Genomic DNA, 21580 nt, shown 5'->3' on the forward strand with positions numbered 1-21580 from the left:
TAGCTATGACCCCAGCCACTAGAGGGTGCTAATATGAAGACGATAGGTAAAACTGTAGCTATAACCCCAGCCACTAGAGGGTGCTAATATGAAGACGATAGGTAAAACTGTAGCTATAACCCCACTAGAGGGTGCTAATATGAAGACGATACGTAACTAACCAACTACTTTTTAAATGCAAGTCTGCATCCTTTGCACAATGACTTTCAGTTTCTCCTTCTGGCAAAAGGTTTTCAGTTCCAAGGTCTAAAACCAACCAACCATGATCACGCGGATGAACAAGCTGTAGAAGCTGCCAACATTTCACAAAATATATCTGAAGCATATATTTTAATGTTTTATTTATTAATTTGTTGATTTTTTAAAAATTTGATCTGGTTTCTGCTATATATAAATGATGCTGGTTAGTTTTAAGTGTCCTAATTGGGATTAGCACTGGAGCACCGTGGTTGTGTTATCTATGTGACCGTCCCATTTATGTTTGTGTTGTGTTACGGAAGCTCAGTCTTAAACTGCAAAACAAGTTTACCTACGGGTACATATAAAGCAGCCTGAACCTATAACTGTAGCTAATAATGTAGCTTTAACTGTAGCTTTAGCTAGATTTAACTAGCTTTAACGTAACCATGGATAATGTATCCATGGTTACGTTCAAGCTGCACTACGCGTGACACACACTCGTGTAGCGTCCCTTTAACCGCTGGATGATTGACACGCCCCCACAGAGCCCCGCGACGCACACGGTGACGACAGACTGTGAGAGGGCGGGCCCACAAGAGCTGTCCGTCAAGGCCGGAGACCTGGTTCAGCTAATCAGAGAAGGGGAGGCCGGAAAATGGTACAATTATTCTTATTTATTTATTTAATATTATATTTATCAGCACATTATTATTATAATATTATTATAATTGTATTATCAAATTATAATAATGATTATGATTATATATTATATTTATGTGTGTTAGTATTATATAGGTTTTTTATTAATAATTGAATTTAAAGCTGCACTATTAAAGCTTCATTTTTGTCTTCTGTGATTCTAAAGGATTTTGAAGTTAGTCGTGTCTTGAGAGCATAACGTTAACGAGAGAGTGGGAGGGAGGGAGGGAGGGAGGGAGGGAGAGAGAGAGAGAGAGAGAGAAAGAGAGAGAGAGGGAGGGTGAGGGGGAGAGAGAGAGAGGGAGGGAGGGAGAGAGAGAGAGAGAGAGAGAGAGAGAGGGAGGGGGGGAGATAGGAGAGGGGGAGAGAGAGAGAGAGAGAGAGAGGGGGGAGATAGGAGAGAGGGAGAGAGAGAGACTATAATGAGGTGTGCCTGTTGTAAATCTATACCTTGTGTATGGACTATACTCTGCATACATCATGTATAGCCACACTAATGTATACTTTGTAGGTTTGTGAAGGACCTCCGCAGTGCGACGGAGGGGTGGGTGTCTTCAGCCATCCTCCAGGCCCTGCCCTCCCAGTCCCTCACCAGCTCAGGTCAGTCACTGGTTCTACTGGTTAAACCTCCCAGCACCCCCACTCACTGGGAGCTCACTGGGAGCCATCACATCATTACCGTGTTATTATTATACTAGTAATATGACTTCATACTCTGTAAGGGGTATGGGGGGAGGGTTACGGGGGAACCCATGAACCCCAGTCGGCCTGCGTTGAGCTGTGGACGGATCCTTACTGGTCTTACTGGTCAGACCACTCTGCTCCTGGGTGCTCTGGTGTTACGTCACCGGGAGGAATGCTTCGCTGTCCCCCGGGGGCGTCAACGCCTCGCCCTAACCCTAACCCTGGAAGGGGTTTATTAGGGGTCAAGTCTGCTTATTTATTACATTCATAGAATAATATTTATTAACACATTTAAATCTGTTTCTGCCATGCTTCCGCCGCTCTTATTTTGTAGCCTATCTTTTAACATGGTCTGGGTGTGTGCTTCCTGCTTCCTCCTCCAGATGGCAGTGTGTCGGGGAACCTCAGCACCTCCACCAGCTACAGCGAGAGCTACACCAGCTACTCCGACATCCGACCCTGAGGCTCAGAGCCTCCACCCTCCTCCTCCTCCTCCCCAACCTCCTCCTCCTCTTCCTCCTCCCTCTCCTCCTCCTCCCTCTCCTCCCCCTCCCCCTCCTCCCCCCTCCCCCTCCTCCTCCTCCTCCTCCTCCTCCTTCTCTCCTCTCTCCTCTGCTCTCCCCCTCCTCCTCCTCCTCCTCTCCTCTCCCCCTCCTCCCCCCTCTCCTCCTCCTCCTCCCTCCTCCACCCTCCTCCTCCATGCTCCAGGCCCAAGGCTCTAGGCCCCAGGTCAGGCCAAGGCTCCAGGCTAGCTCGACCTAAGTTGGCTCCGGGCACCAGGCAGCATGTTTTCCAGTGTTCTAGAATTAAAAAGATACATTGAATTCAAGGCAGCTTCCCGGAAACACCATCCTGGTAACACCAGCCTAGAAACATCGTCATGGAAACACCATCATAGAAACAACATCCTGGAAACATCGTCATGGAAACAGATGGAAACATCATCCTGGAAACAGCATCCTGGAAACATCGTCATGGAAACACCATCCTGGAACATCAGCATAGAAACACCATCCTTGAAACACCATCCTGGAAAATCAGCATGGAAACTCCATCCTGGAAACAACATTCTTGAACATCAGCATGAAAACATCATCCTGGAAATACCATCCTGGAAACATCGTCATGGAAACACCATCCTGGAACATCAGCATAGAAACACCATCCTTGTAACACCATCCTGGAAAATCAGCATGGAAACTCCATCCTGGAAACACCATCCTGGAACATCAGCATGAAAACATCATCCTGGAAACACCATCCTGGAAACATCGTCATGGAAACACCATCCTGGAACATCAGCATAGAAACACCATCCTTGAAACACCATCCTGGAAAATCAGCATGGAAACACCATCCTGGAAACACCATCCTGGAACATCAGCATGGAAACATCATCCTGGAAACACCATCCTGGAAACACCATCCTGGAACATCAGCATGGAAACATCATCCTGGAAACACCAGCATTCAGTTCCTCCACCCATCCAGGCCCAAGATGGCCGCCAGTGGAGGCCTGAGGTGAACAATGGTGGAGACAGAAGGGCAGACGGACAGACCAGAGGAACAAAGCGCTGTGTTGGAGTGTTTGCTCAGTGCCGTCCGCCCTCACACATGAGCCAGAGAACCGGTTCTGCTACACCTCAAACACAGCCACACACACACACACACACACACACACACACACACACACACACACACACACACACACACACACACACACACACACACACACACACACACACACACACACACACACACACACACACAATCAATCAATCAGACACATTCAGACACACACACAATTTGTGCTTTTCCTCCTGTGAGTGATGTGTGTGTTGACCTGGCTGTATCTGGGAGTGGTGGGGGCTTTCACATCAACGTGTGTACAGCAAAGAAAAAGAATACCTTGCTATATTTAAACAAATTTTTCTAACGTCTGTTGCTGTTTTATTTAATGACGTGCAGGCCTTGTGTTTCAAAATTAATTTTATAGGACATGTTTGCTGGTCGAAAAAGGAAACCACATATCAGCATCGAAACACCTCAGACCACAACTATCAGCATCGAAACACCTCACACCGATCCATTTATCAACATTTTCATTTCGAGAAATGAAAGCGAACATTTTGAAAAATGAAACTTTTCCAAAAAAATGTTTTTCCGATACATTATTTATATTTTTTTAACTGGAGACTGGTAACTCGTTCGTTATGCAGCACATTGCGGCAAACCCACTGTCTTTATTTTTCTTGTGACTATCGAGTATTGTGATCTCTCTCTATATATATATATATATATATATATAAATATCTGTTATAAAACGTTCATACATACCACTGTATATATTTGTGTACATATGTAATTCTGGATTGTATCTTAAACGAAAAGCAGCTTTAATAAATGAGATGTCTCCTCTTTAATTGGTTGGTCCATTTGTCTAATTAATGAATTGATTGAAAGAGAAATTACACATTAGCCATAACTAAACACAACTATACACAACTAAATTAATGCCATACAAAACAATTAATTGTTAACTACATTTAAAATAAATTATATTAAAATAAATACATAAAAAGTAATGTTAATTTAATTTAATACAATTTAACAATTAAATTAAATTCAACCCGAAAGAGATGACTACACCCAAGAATGTGTTTCCCTCTTCTCTTTAATAGGTCATGCCTCTCCCCCGTTCAAGAGCTGTGGGTACACGTGTTCTCGCGATAGTTCTACGTACAGCTATGATTATCTTCCGGAGGGCGTTCTCGCGACAGTTCCAAGTTCAGCTGGGTTATCTTCCGGAGGGTGTTCTCGCGATAGTTCTACGTTTGCCCGGGCGCCGTTCCAACCCGCAGCGCAGCCACTCGCCCTCCACTCTCCCTTCCCAGCTCCCATCTTCTCCAATGCCTAAAGCATCCGGATAGTCCTCAGGCACATCCTTGATACATTTATCGTCGTTTCTGACGCACGGTGCCTCTCGATCTGCGGCTGCGCAGCGGGGAGGGCCTCCTCCTGGGAGTGTTGGAACGCAGCCCTTTGGCCGCAGCTGGAAGCGCAGCAGATGTCGCTCTGCAGAAGAGCGCACACGTTTTACGCGTACACACCTCGTCTGCGATCGGAAGACATCCGTTGTCGTGGGTATCTATCAGGAACAGTAGACAGCCGGGACAAAAGGAAACACACGCACAAATACACGCACACTGCGGAGGACAGCCGATCCCACTGTGAGTATGCACCATCTTCCTGGTTGCTGTGTGTTTTGTGTGTTTGTGGTGCGCCATGGTTGTTGTGCCCTTGACACATCGGGTAGAACTTCGCCCAATCTCAAGATATCAATCTATCGTGATGATCGATCTGCAGTCGCCGGAGGTGAGGTGTGTTTCGCGGCTGTGGGAGGTCTGGTCGGACTGGTTGTGATCACCCGTACGGGAACCAACGTCTCACTAAACCAAAACAACAAGGCCTTATGATGTCTCAGAGGGCTACTGAATGTGTTGCATACTCAAAGACGCCCTAGTAAGGGTGTTTGTGTCTGTGTTACCAGCTATATGAGCAGTGTTGACAATGGCATTCTGGTTTCTGTGTTTCTCTGTGTGTGTCTAGTATGCATGAGTAACTTAACTTGAGACACTGACTACAATTTCAACAAATTCGTCCTTTTTTTTTTATCAATCTATGCAGAACCAAATGTAAACAAACATTGTCATCATAATCAGTAATCAATACTCCCAACCCCTCCACACATATCTCTACATGCGTGATTAAGAGGTCTGGTTGTTGCCTCGTCGTGTGACGGGGTTAACCGCGGTCAGTGCAAACATTCACTCACAATCTGAGGCGAGTTAAGTGGGTCTGCCACCCGAGACTTTAAGACCAACGACGCACTGCACACTGCTCGGAGCCTCGATTACTGACCGAGCAAACACTGAGAATCAAACAGGACAATCACACATGATTCACCGTCAAACACACGGTACACAACCACGGCTCCGGCTGATTGGTTGGGGGGTGTTCCCCAGAGTGGAACTGTGTGTGTGTGTCGCTGGCACCACTTTCAACCAATCAGATCTTTGTGATTTATCGCAATACCTATTACCTAGCTGTATCAACAACTGGTTTACGATGAGAATTTAAACCTCTAAAAGGATCGAAACATGAGGTTGGAGGAAACGGAAAACTAGTTTATGTCCAATACAACACTTAACATTTCCGATAGAATACTTTATATTTCCAATAGCATGTTTTATACTTCCGAAGCCATACATATTTGAATATAGTGTAACATAATGCCCATCAGTGAGACTGTTTGGAGCGGTAGTCTGTCTGTCTGTCTGTCTGTCTGTCTGTCTGTCTGTCTGTCTGTCTGTCTGTCTGTCTGTCTGTCTGTCTGTCTGTCTGTCTGTCTGTCTGTCTGTCTGTCTGTCTGTCTGTCTGTCTGTCTGTCTGTCTGTCTGTCTGTCTGTCTGTCTGTCTGTCTGTCTGTCTGTCTGTCTGTCTGTCTGTCTGTCTGTCTGTCTGTCTGTCTGTCTGTCTGTCTGTCTGTCTGTCTGTCTGTCTGTCTGTCTGTCTGTCTGTCTGTCTGTCTGTCTGTCTGTCTGTCTGTCTGTCTGTCTGTCTGTCTGTCTGTCTGTCTGTCTGTCTGTCTGTCTGTCTGTCTGTCTGTCTGTCTGTCTGTCTGTCTGTCTGTCTGTCTGTCTGTCTGTCTGTCTGTCTGTCTGTCTGTCTGTCTGTCTGTCTGTCTGTCTGTCTGTCTGTCTGTCTGTCTGTCTGTCTGTCTGTCTGTCTGTCTGTCTGTCTGTCTGTCTGTCTGTCTGTCTGTCTGTCTGTCTGTCTGTCTGTCTGTCTGTCTGTCTGTCTGTCTGTCTGTCTGTCTGTCTGTCTGTCTGTCTGTCTGTCTGTCTGTCTGTCTGTCTGTCTGTCTGTCTGTCTGTCTGTCTGTCTGTCTGTCTGTCTGTCTGTCTGTCTGTCTGTCTGTCTGTCTGTCTGTCTGTCTGTCTGTCTGTCTGTCTGTCTGTCTGTCTGTCTGTCTGTCTGTCTGTCTGTCTGTCTGTCTGTCTGTCTGTCTGTCTGTCTGTCTGTCTGTCTGTCTGTCTGTCTGTCTGTCTGTCTGTCTGTCTGTCTGTCTGTCTGTCTGTCTGTCTGTCTGTCTGTCTGTCTGTCTGTCTGTCTGTCTGTCTGTCTGTCTGTCTGTCTGTCTGTCTGTCTGTCTGTCTGTCTGTCTGTCTGTCTGTCTGTCTGTCTGTCTGTCTGTCTGTCTGTCTGTCTGTCTGTCTGTCTGTCTGTCTGTCTGTCTGTCTGTCTGTCTGTCTGTCTGTCTGTCTGTCTGTCTGTCTGTCTGTCTGTCTGTCTGTCTGTCTGTCTGTCTGTCTGTCTGTCTGTCTGTCTGTCTGTCTGTCTGTCTGTCTGTCTGTCTGTCTGTCTGTCTGTCTGTCTGTCTGTCTGTCTGTCTGTCTGTCTGTCTGTCTGTCTGTCTGTCTGTCTGTCTGTCTGTCTGTCTGTCTGTCTGTCTGTCTGTCTGTCTGTCTGTCTGTCTGTCTGTCTGTCTGTCTGTCTGTCTGTCTGTCTGTCTGTCTGTCTGTCTGTCTGTCTGTCTGTCTGTCTGTCTGTCTGTCTGTCTGTCTGTCTGTCTGTCTGTCTGTCTGTCTGTCTGTCTGTCTGTCTGTCTGTCTGTCTGTCTGTCTGTCTGTCTGTCTGTCTGTGTGTGTGTGTGTGTGTGTGTGTGTGTGTGTGTGTGTGTGTGTGTGTGTGTGTGTGTGTGTGTGTGTGTGTGTGTGTGTGTGTGTGTGTGTGTGTGGTCAACAGGGGTTCTCCGTTGACAGTTTGATGACACGCGTCAGTGTCCAGTTCCACTTCCTCCAGCGTCTCTTATGCCGCTTTTCCACTGCATGGTACCAGCTCGACTCGACTCAGCTCGCCTTGTTTGCGTTTCCACCGCGAAAACATGGTATCTGGTACCTGAAGTGGCTGCTTTTTCTAGTACCGCCTCGCTCTAGGTTCCAAGCGGCTGAGCCGATGCTAAAAGGTGACGTCGGCAGACGGCCGGCCACTGATTGGCCAGAGTGTGACGAAGTCACGAGAGCGACATGGCAACCATGCTGGTAACAGCCATAGCAGCGCCGCAGCCAACATATTCCACTTCTTCAACATGCCAGCTAATAATACGAACACGAATACCATCGCATCGATGTTCTCCATTGTTGTTATGTGGGTTCTGTCCTTGTGTGGGTTACATAGGTGTTGTTTGCGTCGCGTACAAAAATACGTCAAAGCCCTTTCGCACAGCCGACCCCGCCCACGTCCCGGAGGTACTATTTGTGGTGGAAAAGGACCCGCGCTGCTACCGTGTCGAGTCGTGTCGAGTCGTGTCGTGTCGAGTCGAGCTACATGTGCGGTGGAAAAGCGGCATTAGAGAAACCCGATCGCCAGCCTCCCACACTGGTCAGAGTTCACCTGGACTCTGCACAGCCGTTGATCACTTCGGTCACTGATTCTGTCTCTGTGCGGAAGACTGCTGCTGGATACTCACACAGACACACACACACAGATACACACAGACATGCACACACTCGTAAAGACACACACTCAGATACACACAGACGCCAAGATACACAATCACAAACATGCAGACTCACTCCCTCACCCCTTCACACAGAGATACATTCTCTCTCTCTCTGAGGTGACACAGTGGTCCTGGGTTTGTTTGATGGATCACCCAGACCCCTTCATCGGTTCAGTTCAATCAGGAATGCTGAACGAGCCCTTCAGGAGTTCAGCAGCGTTTCATATCTGATGTAACTCCGATCAGGAGCTGCCGGCTTTCCCTTTGACCCCGGGACTTATTCAGGTCAGCTGTTGGTAAACGATAATACAACACAAATATTCCAGGAATGTTGGGTTAAGGGGGATATTCCCCATGCCTCGTTGGGGATAGTTCTGACTTAATCTGTGAGGTGAGAAGACATTGTTCATCTGCTGTGATGGTGGGAATGTACCATTTAAAATAGGGGTGCTTGGTGACATATGGGTCCGTTCGGTGACTTAAGGAGAGAGAGAGGGGTCGAGAGAGGGAGGTCGAGAGAGGGAGGTCGAGAGAGAGGTCGAGAGAGGTAGAGAGAGGTAGAGAGGTAGAGAGAGAGAGCATTCCCTGCTAGAGAAGCAGTCACAAGTTTTACATTTGCTGCTCCTGGCCACACCCACAATTTGAACACACAATCACATGTAGCATGTATGGGAAAATGATGAATTCCACCAAATATCCCTCATTTACTTTTTATTCATTTTTGTTTATTTTCGCCCTCTGCTGGTCGCTTTGGGTAAGTACGTTTAGGTTATGTCCGATGACTTTGGATCTGATTGAGAGCGGTACATACTTTTTAGTGCAAGATTAATCTTGAAACAACGTCAGTGGGCTTTTAAGTGTTTAGTCAGGTTCATTGTCTATGTGGCTTTTTAGTAGATGGACTGCCTCATATTATTTTGTGTATTTTCGATAATTATTTCGTTGTGTTTTAAAAAAGTTAGCAAGTCACCTCTGTCTGACTGACTGACTGACTGACTGACTGTCTGTTTTGTGCCTCTGTGTTTTTGTAACCCTGTGTTCACACCAAAAGATGCAAAAAGTTGCCGCGCAGCACGATCCCATTCAAAGTGAATGTAGAGACGCGTTGCTGCTTTGCTGCCGCAGCACTTGCTGCCGAGAAAACCGGCAGCAAAATTTGATTTGCGGCGCGGCAAAATCTGATTTGCAGCCCAGCACGCCCGGGCGGCGGGCGCGTTCACGTATTTTGCGGCGCGTCAAATGCTGCTCGAGTTGAAATATTTCAACTTTTCGGCAGCAAACCCGTGATGACAGCCAATCAGCGTTCAACAGCGTTGCCACTGAGTGACATGCCGTAACAGCCAATCAGTGTTACTCCCTTGGAGTGACCGAGAGATCACTACCGTTACATTTATTTAGTAACTCGAAAAAACTTTGAGTATGCTAAAGGAATAGAATAACAACCCCAAACAAAACCCAGTTGGGTGCCAGGCAGCACCAGCCTTCCAGGCTCCGAATGGTCTCATGAACCCATAAACGCAGTGGCGGGCCGTACTATTAGGCAAACCAGGCATTTGCCTGGAGCCCCGGGCCCCATAGAAGGTTTTTGGGGCCCCCAAAAGGCCCCAATGCATATATTTTGTCCCCATATTTATAATTTTTGTAAAAATCTCTTCACAATAGTAGCATCGGGATGTCTAATTACTCATGTTTTGACGATCTTTCCGTGTGCACCCCCCTTCAGTCTGCACTACATGGACTATTCCATGTAGTGCGCACAATGAAGTCAAATTCAAAACAGTAAGCGGTAAGAGAGAGAAATCGAGTGAGACATAAATCGAGTGAAACATGAAGCGATCGTACGAAAGCGGGTCACATAAAAAGAAGAAGAAAGACCAAAGGCAGGACTTTCTTTCAAAGCTACCAAAGCTATCCAGCTTTTTTACAGCCACCGCAGTGTCAGCGGGACCGTCGGAGGATCAAGAGCAGCCGTCAACGTCGTTTGCTGTCACGTTACTTTCATTCCAAGTGGCTCTGGCACAGCCAGCAGCGATGCTAATATTTCTCACTCTCCTTCTTCCACTTCGGCTATTGAAATTGATGACAATAACGATAACAATGACTGCGAGACACTTGTGGATGACCAAGCACTCTGGCCCAAGCTGCTGTGTCTTGGGCAGGTGCACACATATTCTTGTGGATGACCCAGCACTCTGGCCCAAGGGCCGCAGATTCACAAAAGCATACTATTACATAGTAATGAAAAATGGTGAGAGGGTGAACAGGTCTTGGTTAGTCTACAGTGAAAGTGCAGACCATGGTGCAGACCGTGTTTTTTGCTTTCGTTGTTGCCTTTTTGGAAAACTAAAACAACTGAGTGAGGAAGAATTTAAAGACTGGAATAACCTTGCAATGCATCTAATCAACCATGAAAGGTCTGAAGAGCACAGGAAAAATACTGATAGCTGGAAGCAGCTATCAGTAGGTTTCCAGTAGTGGTTTCCAGTAGGTCACAGCAGATAGCTGCTGTGACCTACTGGAAACCCTCAGGTAAATGATGACATAAGGTTAACAGTCAGTGTAATGTGTCAACATAACGAATCTTTATGCCATATATTATAGGGTGGGGGGGGGGGGGGGGGTGTGTGTGTAGTGTATAGCATGCCGCACCATGACCATGTGAATGCATACAAATGTCACAAATGAAATGACAAAAATGACACAAATGACAATATGAACATCTATTTATTGAACTTTAATAAATTTGCAAAGTGCAAATGTAAAACAAATCTTTTTTGTGGCATTTAAATGTGTCAATAATGATAACAAATAAAATATTCTAAATAATAAATATGGCCTTTATATGGCCACATTAAAATAAGAAAATTAGAAACTTTTCAGTCCTCCTCATATATTAAAGCAATAATGATAACAAATACAATATTCTAAATAATAAATTACTTATATGTCCACATATTAAAATAAGAAAATTAAGACACTTTTCAGTTCTCATGTGGTTGGCCATATTTCTCTGAAGACTGAATCTTACCCAGGAGTTGGCGATTACCTATCAAATAGAGCACTTGAGATTTTTTGAGCTGTCACCGAATCTGGGAAAATCTTTCTTAGCAAACCAGGTGTGCAGTCCATTGATCTGTAGCTGTTGTGATGCTTTATAGTCTGAAAAGCAAGGGTACCCTCTGCAGCCATAACAGAAGTGTCGGTTTTACTCACAAAAAAGTCGGTCACTTTACTCGATGAGCTCTCTCCTCTTGCTGCAGTTTTGTGTTTTGCAGAGTGCACGTGAGCTTCCAAATCGCTGCCACCTTTATTTGCCACTGACACGAAAGTGCCTGCTCTGCATGTCATGCACTCAGCTTCCGAAGCATCACGGTCGAGGCGAAAACATGGGTATTTTTTCTTTAGTTCGTCCGTGAACTTACATTTACGTTTAGGCATGGCTGCAGATGTAATGTGCTGTTGTAAACAGAGTGGAAGCGGCAAGGTGCTCAATGTTGCCAGATTGGAAATGGCAAAGTAATGTACCAAAGGCTCAAAATGGTCGTATTTGGAGGATAATTATCGTGGCTCTGGCAACCCTGAGATCGGTCGCCCAATGACAGACTCTCTCTACAGTCAGCTCGCGCAAGAAGGTGGAACGTAAGGGAGATACCATTTCCAGAACTTGGAAGGCCGTAATAATAACCATAGACATATACAATGGTAATAACTAGTAGGTTATGTGAAAGACCCAGAAACACAAATATGCGACGAGGCAAAAAAAAAAAAAAAGGAGAATAATAACTAATATTTTTATTTTTTTTTGCGACGAGGCAAAATACCGGACGTTTTTGGAATCCCTGCCGGACGCATTTTTTAGGTCTCGAAAAGAGGACATGTCCGGGAAAAAGAGGACGTCTGGTCACCCTAATATATTATGCGATATAAGGTACATTAGACCGGTAGATGCAGGGGCCCCCAAATGACTGTTCGCCTGGAGCCCCCAAAGGGCTAAGTTCGCCACTGCATAAACGACGGGCATTTCGACGTCTCTCCCTCTTCCACAACAGGTAAAGACATGCAATGCTCGTAATGTCGGCCATGGTTGTGAATGAATTCAGAAGCACCGCGGGCAAAACTTGCCGTGCCGCGAAACTTCCCGCGCTGCAAAACTGCGGCGCAGCAAAACTTGATTTGCTGCGCCGCAAAACTTCGGCGAAAACGCGTTCGGGCAGCAAATGCATCTTTTGGTGTGTGTGTGTGTGTGTGTGTGTGTGTGTGTGTGTGTGTGTGTGTGTGTGTGTGTGTGTGTGGTGTGTGGTGTGTGTGTGTGTGTGTGTGTGTGTGTGTGTGTGTGTGTGTGTGTGTGTGTGTGTGTGTGTGTGTGTGTGTGTGTGTGTGTGTGTGTGTGTGTGAGAGATAAAAACAGTCCTTAGCATGTTGTAGCGTCTTATCCAAGCTATCTTATTGGATACGGGGAATAGTGCTTGGCACCTGGTTCTATAAACATCCTTACTGTACCCACAGAGATATGTTGTTTATCTTTCCCCTGACAAACTGCCTTATTGTAAGTCTCTCTGGATCAAAGCGTCTGTGTAACGCCCTGAGTGTAGAGCTGTCGTCACTAATGAATCACGAGCTAGGCTCCGTCTCCACAGCGAACGCCTCCTAGCTAACTCGTAGTGCTGGTCCGACTGGATTCCTGACTCCAGAGAGACGAGTTCCCCCTGGCATCTGGCGTCGGCCGAACAGACCCCCATGCTCTGGGGGCCGACGGCGGTCTGGTCGGATTTATGCCATTCTGTGCTCAATAAATGCAAAAACCTGTTCAATAGATGCTAATAAGCATCTATTCGCATCTGTCAACCTGTGTTAAATAGATGCTAAGCCAGCATGTCTTGTTTGTCTCCACAGGTTCCAGGACTAGCGTTCCAGGCCTAGCGCTCAAGGAATAACGCTAGCGCTCCAGGCTAGTGTTCCAAGACTAGCGTTAGTGCCCCAGGCTAGTGTTCCAGGCTAGTGTTCCAGGCCTAGCGTTCCAGGCTAGTGCTCCAGGCTAGCCTCCGCCATGCCGTTGTTTGGGAAGTCCCACAAGAGCCCGGTGGACATCGTGAGGACGCTGAAGGAGAACCTCGCCCTGCTGGTGAAGCAGGACAAGAAGTCCGACAAGGTGGGCTTTTCAAAATAAGAGTTCATTCTTTATCTGTGTTAGCATCCTGGCGTCTATCATTGGAGAGAGGGAGGGGAGGGAGAGAGGGAGGGAGGGAGGGAGGAAGAGAGGAAGAGAGGGAGAGAGGGAGGGAGGGAGGGAGAGAGAGGGAGAGAGGGAGAGGGAGAGAGGGAGAGGGAGAGGGAGAGGGAGAGAGAGAGAGAGAGAGGTCCATGTGAAGGAGAACAGAGCCTGAGTCACACCTTGCTGTTAACACTCTGATATACAGACACGCACACATTAAGTCCAGTGCCACCCCTCCACTCTTATCCAGTGGGAGTGTGATTGAAAGCTGCCCTGTGTTACCGTAGCAACAGTACAAGGTGCGAGGTCCAAACCATGTCCGGCTCACGTGGGTCAGGGATGGACTGGGAGGGGCGTTTATGATGTGTTTATGGGATGGCAGGCATGGCCGGATCTCCAAGTGACGTGATAATCCTGGGGTCAAAATGCAAATGTTTTATTTGTCGGTTGAAGTTGTCTATGTTATTTATGGCTTGTTTTTATTTAATATAATTAAATGAATGTATTAAGGTGTATTGGATGATTACTGCAGACTGCAAAGCTGACACAATATTTACTACTACTTATATCAAATAACTACCATTTTGATATATGCCACTTTTGAGACTTTCTTTGGAATAACATGGCTGTTTACCTACATTCTGTATATTTATTCATTATAAATAGCCCTTGTTTATATCAATAATAAATCTACAACCTTTAGGTGCACAGCAATATTATTCTAGTCCGGCTGTTGCCAGACCAAGCTCAATCGTAGATTGAGCTTGGTCTGGGGAAGCTGCCGTCCTTTTCTTCAGCACAAGAGGCGTGAACAACGGGCCGAGTTCAACTGACTCTGAACGCGATTGGCTGCTTCCCGTCGCTTCCCCGTCGTCATTGTGTTAAACCAGCCAATAGCGCGCCAGGGGGAAACGCCAGCTTTGTGACTGGCTCCCGCAAAAATGTATCTAAAGCAGAAAGAAATGTATCGCTCTTCAACGTCATCGTAGTGTAACAGCGTCATGTAACTTAACAACGTCATGGTAACGTAACGATGTCATGGTAACGTAACGACGTCATGGTAACTTAAAGTAAAAACGGCATGGTAATGTCACGTAACAACGTCATTGTAGTGTAACAACGTCAAGGTAACGTAACGATGTCAGGGTAACGTGACGACGTCATGGTAACGTAACAACGTCATGGTAACGTGACGATGTCAGGGTAACGTGACGAGATCATGGTAACGTGATGAGATCATGGTGACGTGACGACGTCATGGTAACGTGACGAGATCATGGTGACGTGACGACGTCATGGTAACGTAACGACGTCATGGTAACGTAACGACGTCATGGTGACGTAAAGCAACAAAGTCATGGTAACGTAAAGCAACAACGGCATGGTATCGTCCCGTAACAACGTCATTGTAGTGTAACAACGTCATGGTAACGTAACGATGTCAGAGTAACGTGACGACGTCATGGTAACGTAACGACGTCATGGTAACGTGATGACGTCATGGTAACGTGACGACGTCAGAGTAACGTGACGACGTCAGAGTAACGTGACGACGTCATGGTAACGTGACAACGTCATGGTAACGTGACAACGTCATGGTAACGATGTCAGAGTAACGTGACGACGTCATGGTAACGTGACGACGTCATGGTAACGTGACGACGTCATGGTAACGTGACGACGTCATGGTAACGATGTCAGAGTAACGTGACGACGTCATGGTAACGTGACGACGTCATGGTAACGTGACGACGTCATGGTAACGTAACAACGTCCTGGCAACGTGACAACGTCATGGTAACGTGACGACGTCCCCCCCCTCCAGGCGTCGGAGGAGGTGTCCAAGTGCCTGGTGTCCATGAAGGAGATCCTCTACGGCAGCGGCGAGAAGGAGCCGCACACGGAGACGGTGGCGCTGCTGGCCCAGGAGCTGTACAACAGTGGGCTGCTGCTGGCGCTGGTGGAGCACCTGGCGGTGGTGGACTTTGAGGTGAGGGGTCCCTGGGGGTCTAGTGGTCCACCTCCTGGGGGGGTCTCTGCTGGACCAGGAGCTGTGTGTGTTAACCGTGTGTGTGTGTGTTAACCGTGTGTGTGTGTGTGTTCATCAGGGTAAGAAGGACGTGTGTCAGATCTTCAACAACGTCCTGCGGCGTCAGATCGGGACCCGGAGCCCCACGGTGGAGTACCTCTGCTCCCACCAGGGGGTGCTGTTCCTCCTGCTCAAAGGGTCAGCGCCTGCCTCTCTCTCTCTCTGTCTCTCTGTCTCTCCCTCTCCCTCTCTGTCTCTCTCCTCCCTTCTCTCTCTTCCTCTCTTCTCTATCTCTCCTCTCTCTGTCTCTCTCTCCCTCTGTCTCTCTCTGTCTCAGTGTCTCTCTCTCTCCCCCCCCAGCTATGAGACCCCCCCCGTGGCCCTGAACTGTGGCATCATGCTGAGGGAGTGTATCCGCCACGAGCCGTTGGCCAAGGTGCTGCTCTACTCGGACCACTTCCCACGCTTCTTCACCTATGTGGAGATGAGCACCTTCGACATCGCCTCCGATGCCTTCGCCACCTTCAAGGTAAGGCCGCAATCTGCTAGCTCCGCCTATTATCTGCTAACTCCTGCTGCTAGCTCCGCCCACACTCTGCTCCTAGCCACGCCCACTCTCTTTGCCTGCTCCTAGCTCCGCCCACTCTTTGCTCCTAGCTCCGCCCACTCTTTGCTCCTAGCTCCGCCCACTCTTTGCTCCTAGCTCCGCCCACTCTTTGCTCCTAGCTCCGCCCCTCTCTGCACCTAGCTCCGCCCCCTCCCTGCGCCTAGCTCCGCCCACTCCCTGCTCCTAGCTCCGCCCCCATGGTTCCCTGTATTAGTGTGAACTATATTCTGTCGTTCTGACGTTGTTCTTCTTCGGTTCTCCTCAGGATCTTCTGACGCGACACAAAGTCCTGGTTGCCGAGTACCTGGAACAGAACTATGACGCAGTGAGACTCACTCACTCACTCACTCACTCACTCACTCACTCACTCACTCAACCAGTCACCCACTCACTCAGTCACTCACTGACCAATACACAGTAAGACTCACTCAGTCACTCAGTCACTCACTAATACACAGTGAGACTCACTCACTCACTGACTCACAGTGAGACTCACTCACCCACTCATTGATACACATTGAGTCTCACTCACTCACTCACTCACTCCCCCAGTCACTCACTCATTAATACACATTGAGACTCACTCACTCACTCCCCCAGTCACTCACTCATTAATACACATTGAGACTCACTCACTCACTCCCCCAGTCACTCACTCATTAATATACAGTGAGACTCACTTACTCACTCACTCACTCACTCACTCATTAATACACAGTGAGACTTAGTCACTCACTCACTCCCCCAGTCATTCACTCATTAATACACATTGAGACTCACTCACTCACTCCCCCAGTCACTCACTCATTAATATACAGTGAGACTCACTTACTCACTCACTCACTCACTCATTAATACACAGTGAGACTCAGTCACTCACTCACCTCTACGTCTCCTCTTCCCCCTCAGGTCTTCACAGAATATGAGAAGCTGCTTCACTCTGAGAACTACGTCACCAAGAGGCAGTCTCTGAAGGTCAGTCCTCCACCTGGAACCTTCCACGGTTCCGTCGTTGGGGCCTCAGATCGGTGGAAATGAATGTTGGCTGTCGGTGACGTAGCCCGGTGTAGTTAGACGGTGACTGGGCCCGATGAGGTGCAGTTGAACCTGGTTAAGGTGCAGTTGAACCTGGTTAAGGTGCAGTTGAACCTGGTGAAGGTGCAGTTGAACCTGGTGAAGGTGCAGTTGAACCTGGTGAAGGTGCAGTTGAACCTGGTGAAGGTGCAGTTGAACCTGGTGAAGGTGCAGTTGGTCCTAATGAGTTGCAGTTGAACCTGGTTAAGGTGCAGTTGATCCTGAATGAGGTGCAGTTGATCCCGGTCAAGGTGCAGTTGATCCTAATGAGTTTGTTTCGTGTTGCTTTTCCCTCCCAAGCTACTGGGTGAGCTGCTACTGGACCGACACAACTTCACGGTGATGACCCGCTACATCAGCAAACCGGAGAACCTCAAGCTGATGATGAACCTGCTCCGGGACAAGAGCCCCAACATCCAGTTTGAGGCCTTCCACGTCTTTAAGGTGCGTACCTTCAGAGGGACTACGTTTACCTTCAGGGTTTGGCAGACGCGTACCTTGTGTTGTGTTGTCTAGGGTTGTGTTGTTGGGTTGTGTTGTTGTGTAGGGTTGTGTTGTTGTGTAGTGTTGTGTTGTTGTGTAGTGTTGTTTTGGGGTTTACGTTTACATTCAGAGCGTTTAGCAGACGTTTTCTCCCAAAGAGCCTTACAATAGGTTTGTTGTTAACCTAGTGTTGTGGTTGGTTTTATCATGTTGTCTAGGCTTATGTTTTTGTGTTGTGCTGGGTTGTGTTCTTGTGTTGTGTAGGGGTTGTGTTGTTGTTTTGGGTTGTGTAGGGTGATGTGTGGTTGTGTTCTTGTGATGTTGTGTAGGGTTGTGGTGTTGGGTTGTGTTGTTGGGTCGTGATCTTGTGTAGGGTCTTGTTGTTGTGTAGGATGTTGTGTTGTGTTGTGTAGGGTTGTGTTGGGTTGTGTTGTGGTGTTGTGTTGGGTTGTCATGTTGTGTAGGGTTGTGTTGGTGTGGTGTTGGGTTGTGGTGTTGTGTTGGGTTGTGATGTTGTGTTGTTGTGTAGGGTTGTGTTCTTGTGTTGCGTTGGGTTGTGATGTTGTGTTGTTCTGTTGGGTTATGTGGTGTTTGGGTGTGTTGTATTGTGTTTTGATGGGTTATGTGTTTTGTTGTGGTGTTGAGTCGTGTTGTTGCATTGTACTGGGTTATGTGTTTTTGTGTTGGGATGTGTAGGGTTGTGGTGTTGTGTTGGGTTATGTGGTGTTGTGTTGTTGCGTTGGTGTTGTGTTGGATTTTGTAATTGTATTTAGGGCTGCAACTAACGATTATTTTAATAATCGATTAATCTGTCGATTATTTTTTCGATGAATCGGATAAAAAAAACATTTGTCATTGCTGCATCTTTATTCAAAAACTGAACATTACTTCAAATTCACAGTGCAGACTGAAGTGTAAAAACACTAGGTTACTGCTCCAACGTCCCGGAACTATTAAAAGTAATATTAAATGATAAAAACAAATGACAAACGCAACACAAAAAAAACATTATGTGTGTGTATGTGTATGTGTATATATGTGTGTATATATATATATATATATGTATGCATGTGTGTGAAAATTAAATCATCTTCATTTCGCTCAGATGACGGGAGATTGTGAATTTTTATTGATCGTGATACCATTTTCGAGACTCCTTGAAATATAACTTGTATTATTGTTTTAATTGCTGATAAGATGATCATAGTTCAAGATAGGACGTTAAACTGGTCATAATTCCATCTTTACTATCTATTTTATATTGCTGGGAAAACAAGTTTTTTATGTTGCATCTGAACACATCTGAACACACACTGAGCCGACCTGAACACATCACATTTGACACTGTTTGCGTTTTTTTTTTTTAAGCTAACGAGCTCTATATCCTGCTGATTTTAACATGGATTTAAAAACTGCATTACTATTTTTAACTGACGGGACTTTCTACACTGTCTGGTTGTGTGATTACTTCCGCTGCTTTGAATGACTGTTGATGCACGCGGTGCCGACTCCGAGCCCGTCTGCACACCGTCTGCAGCAGCAGCAGCTGACAGAGTTTTTGGTTGGACTAGACGGATACTGAGTTGAAGGAGTTTTTTTAACCCAAAGACAGTGAAGCTACAACACTTTTATATAGGCCTACAGTCCAATGTTGAGATATGACCAAAATACAAGCTGTGGTCGCTCACACTAAAGCACGCTGTGGACGTGCATGAACCGTGAACCAACCTGTCGGAGGCTGGCTCTAACCGCGCCTACGAGAGACGTATTAATCGCGCGACTCAACGAATCGATGACCAAATTCGTTGCCAACGCTTTTAGTTATCGATTCGTTGTTGCAGCCCTAGTTGTATTGTGTTTTTGTTTTGGGTTGTGTTGTTGCATTGGGTTATGTGTTTTGGTTTTGTGTTGTTAGGATATGTAGGGTTGTGTTGTTATGTTCACATTCAGGGTGTTCATCAGACGCTTTTACCCAGAGAGACTTACATTAAGTCCATTGGTCAGGAGAAACAACAATATATCTCTGTGGGTACAGTAAGGATGTTCATAGAACCAAGGGCCAAGCACTGACTATCACTAGGTTAACCCATTCCCCGTAGACAAGAAGAGGGGGAGGAAGAGGAGGAGGAGGAGGGGGAGGTTGAAGAGGACAGAGGGTGAGAGAGGAGGTGGAGGAGGCATAAGGAGGTGATGGTGCGAGCGTGACTGAGCTGTGTCTGTTCTCCGGCCAGGTGTTTGTGGCCAACCCCAACAAGACGCAGCCCATCGTGGACATCCTGCTGAAGAACCAGACCAAGCTGATCGAGTTCCTCGGCCACTTTCAGAAGGAGCGCAGCGACGACGAGCAGTTCAACGACGAAAAGACCTACCTGGTCAAACAGATCCGCGACCTCAAGAAGCCAGCCTCGTAGCCCTCTCCTCGCCCTCCTCCTCCTCCCTCTCGTTCTCTTCCTCCTCCCTACTCCTCATCTTCCTCCCTTTCCGCCATCTCCTCCTCCCTTTCCTCCTCCCTCTCCTCCTCCTCCTCCCCCCCCCCCCCCCCCCCCCCATCACCTGCACAGTAACTTTTAACTTCAATGACGCCATCGACTCACTCGCGTTATTCACCTAGCCGTTCTAATCCTAGAGAAGACAAAAACAGCTGTATCGTTCCTTCAGTGGTTCTTTTTAAAAAGGTTTGCAGAAGACGTAGTTCTCAATCGTTGGTTTCGTTTTTTTCTGTGACTCCTTTTCGTGACATTGTTTTAGGGTTAGCACGATAGCATGGAGCGCCAGAACTCACACTGAGAGCTGATTGGCCCACTCACAGAACCAATGGTCAACACAGGTGGTCAGAGACTGACACTAATCCAGACCCCAGAAAGAGTTTCAAGATTCCGAACTTTGTTTTGAGATCGCGTTTAAGATCGGTTCTCTAACTGAAAATATAAAACTTTGTTTGATTAACTAGTGTTCGATTATTTTTCTTTGAGAGGATTTCTGTCTTCAGAGCACGACCGATGAGATTAAAAGTAACGTTTGACCTGTTTCCGCTTAATGTAGCGGAGCTAGCTAAGCAGAAACTAGCTTAGCAGCGACATCAGAGACCCAGTGGAAAACGGCCGCTTGTGTATTTCTTCCTGCCATTTCTCTTTCCGTACTGTAATGACTTCCTGTCATTGTTTATATTTCGTATTATTCGGTCGCATTTGGTCAAAGTCCCTCTTGACTCATTAACCCGACCAAACAGTAGGGTACCTTTTTGGTTTTATACTTTTTCGTGTCTGATTGCTCGATGATTTAATCTCACGACACGCTTGTTTAGATGAAGTGGTGAACATCGTCACTCCTTATATGGAGTTGTTCGGACGTTTTGTAAAACTGCTTGTTTTTGTTTGTGGGGAGGGGGGGGGGCATGTGTTCTGTTGCTGGTAGCCCGCGGTAGCTAGGGGTTCTCCTTCTGTTTGACGGCACAATGTGTTCTTTGAAGATCGGTTCTTTGAAGAGCGGTTCTTTGAAGAGCGGTTCTTTGAAGATCGGTACTTTAAAGAGTGTTTCTTTGAAGGTCGCTTCTATAAAGATTGGCTCTTTGAAGATTGGTTCTTTAAAGAACAGTTCTTTACTTTACAGACACGCCCCCAACACAGCCCCGTCAGCGGGGGTGGGAGGGGCCTAACCACGCCCTCTTTGGTGGTGGGTTCTCAAGTTGTGTTAAATACAAACACCGCCTGTGTAAATTAAAGACCGGGACTTTACGACTACAAAACGTACAATAAACTGCAAATTTCAAATGTTGTCTTTTTATTCTGGGGCTATTGAACACCTTTTAATAACTGGGGCATGGATAAACAGGGGTTAGACAGTACAGAGACAGGTCATTAAGGAGCAGGTAGGGGTTAGACAGTACAGAGACAGGTCATTAAGGAGCAGGTAGGGGTTAGACAGTACAGAGACAGGTCATTAAGGAGCAGGTAGGGGTTAGACGGTACAGAGACAGGTCATTAAGGAGCAGGTAGGGGTTAGACAGTACAGAGACAGGTCATTAAGGAGCAGGTAGGAGTTAGACAG

General features: G+C 46.9%; 4 protein-coding genes across 23 annotated transcripts in view; 3 read left to right on the forward strand and 1 right to left on the reverse strand.

The window, feature by feature from the left end:
• Positions 1-21580, reverse strand: part of LOC132460630 (NACHT, LRR and PYD domains-containing protein 3-like) — a 521671-nt gene that overhangs the window by 233719 nt on the left and 266372 nt on the right. The window lies entirely within an intron of this gene.
• LOC132460633 (NACHT, LRR and PYD domains-containing protein 12-like) overlaps positions 1-21580 on the forward strand; it is a 272380-nt gene that overhangs the window by 102464 nt on the left and 148336 nt on the right. The window lies entirely within an intron of this gene.
• Positions 255-3594, forward strand: LOC132460740 (guanine nucleotide exchange factor DBS-like). The gene is made up of 4 exons (XM_060055616.1): positions 255-838; positions 1391-1479; positions 1947-2418; positions 2496-3594. Exons 1-3 carry the CDS (start codon positions 705-707, stop codon positions 2024-2026), a joined length of 303 nt encoding a protein of 100 aa, XP_059911599.1. The 5' UTR covers positions 255-704; the 3' UTR covers positions 2027-2418; positions 2496-3594.
• cab39l (calcium binding protein 39-like) lies at positions 4547-21303 on the forward strand. The gene is made up of 9 exons (XM_060055558.1): positions 4547-4793; positions 13022-13277; positions 15166-15330; positions 15449-15567; positions 15730-15898; positions 16242-16301; positions 16886-16951; positions 17351-17494; positions 19765-21303. Exons 2-9 carry the CDS (start codon positions 13176-13178, stop codon positions 19942-19944), a joined length of 1005 nt encoding a protein of 334 aa, XP_059911541.1. The 5' UTR covers positions 4547-4793; positions 13022-13175; the 3' UTR covers positions 19945-21303.

The sequence above is a fragment of the Gadus macrocephalus genome, chromosome 7 (assembly GCF_031168955.1).
Source record: "Gadus macrocephalus chromosome 7, ASM3116895v1".
Classification (NCBI taxonomy): Eukaryota; Metazoa; Chordata; class Actinopteri; order Gadiformes; family Gadidae; genus Gadus; species Gadus macrocephalus.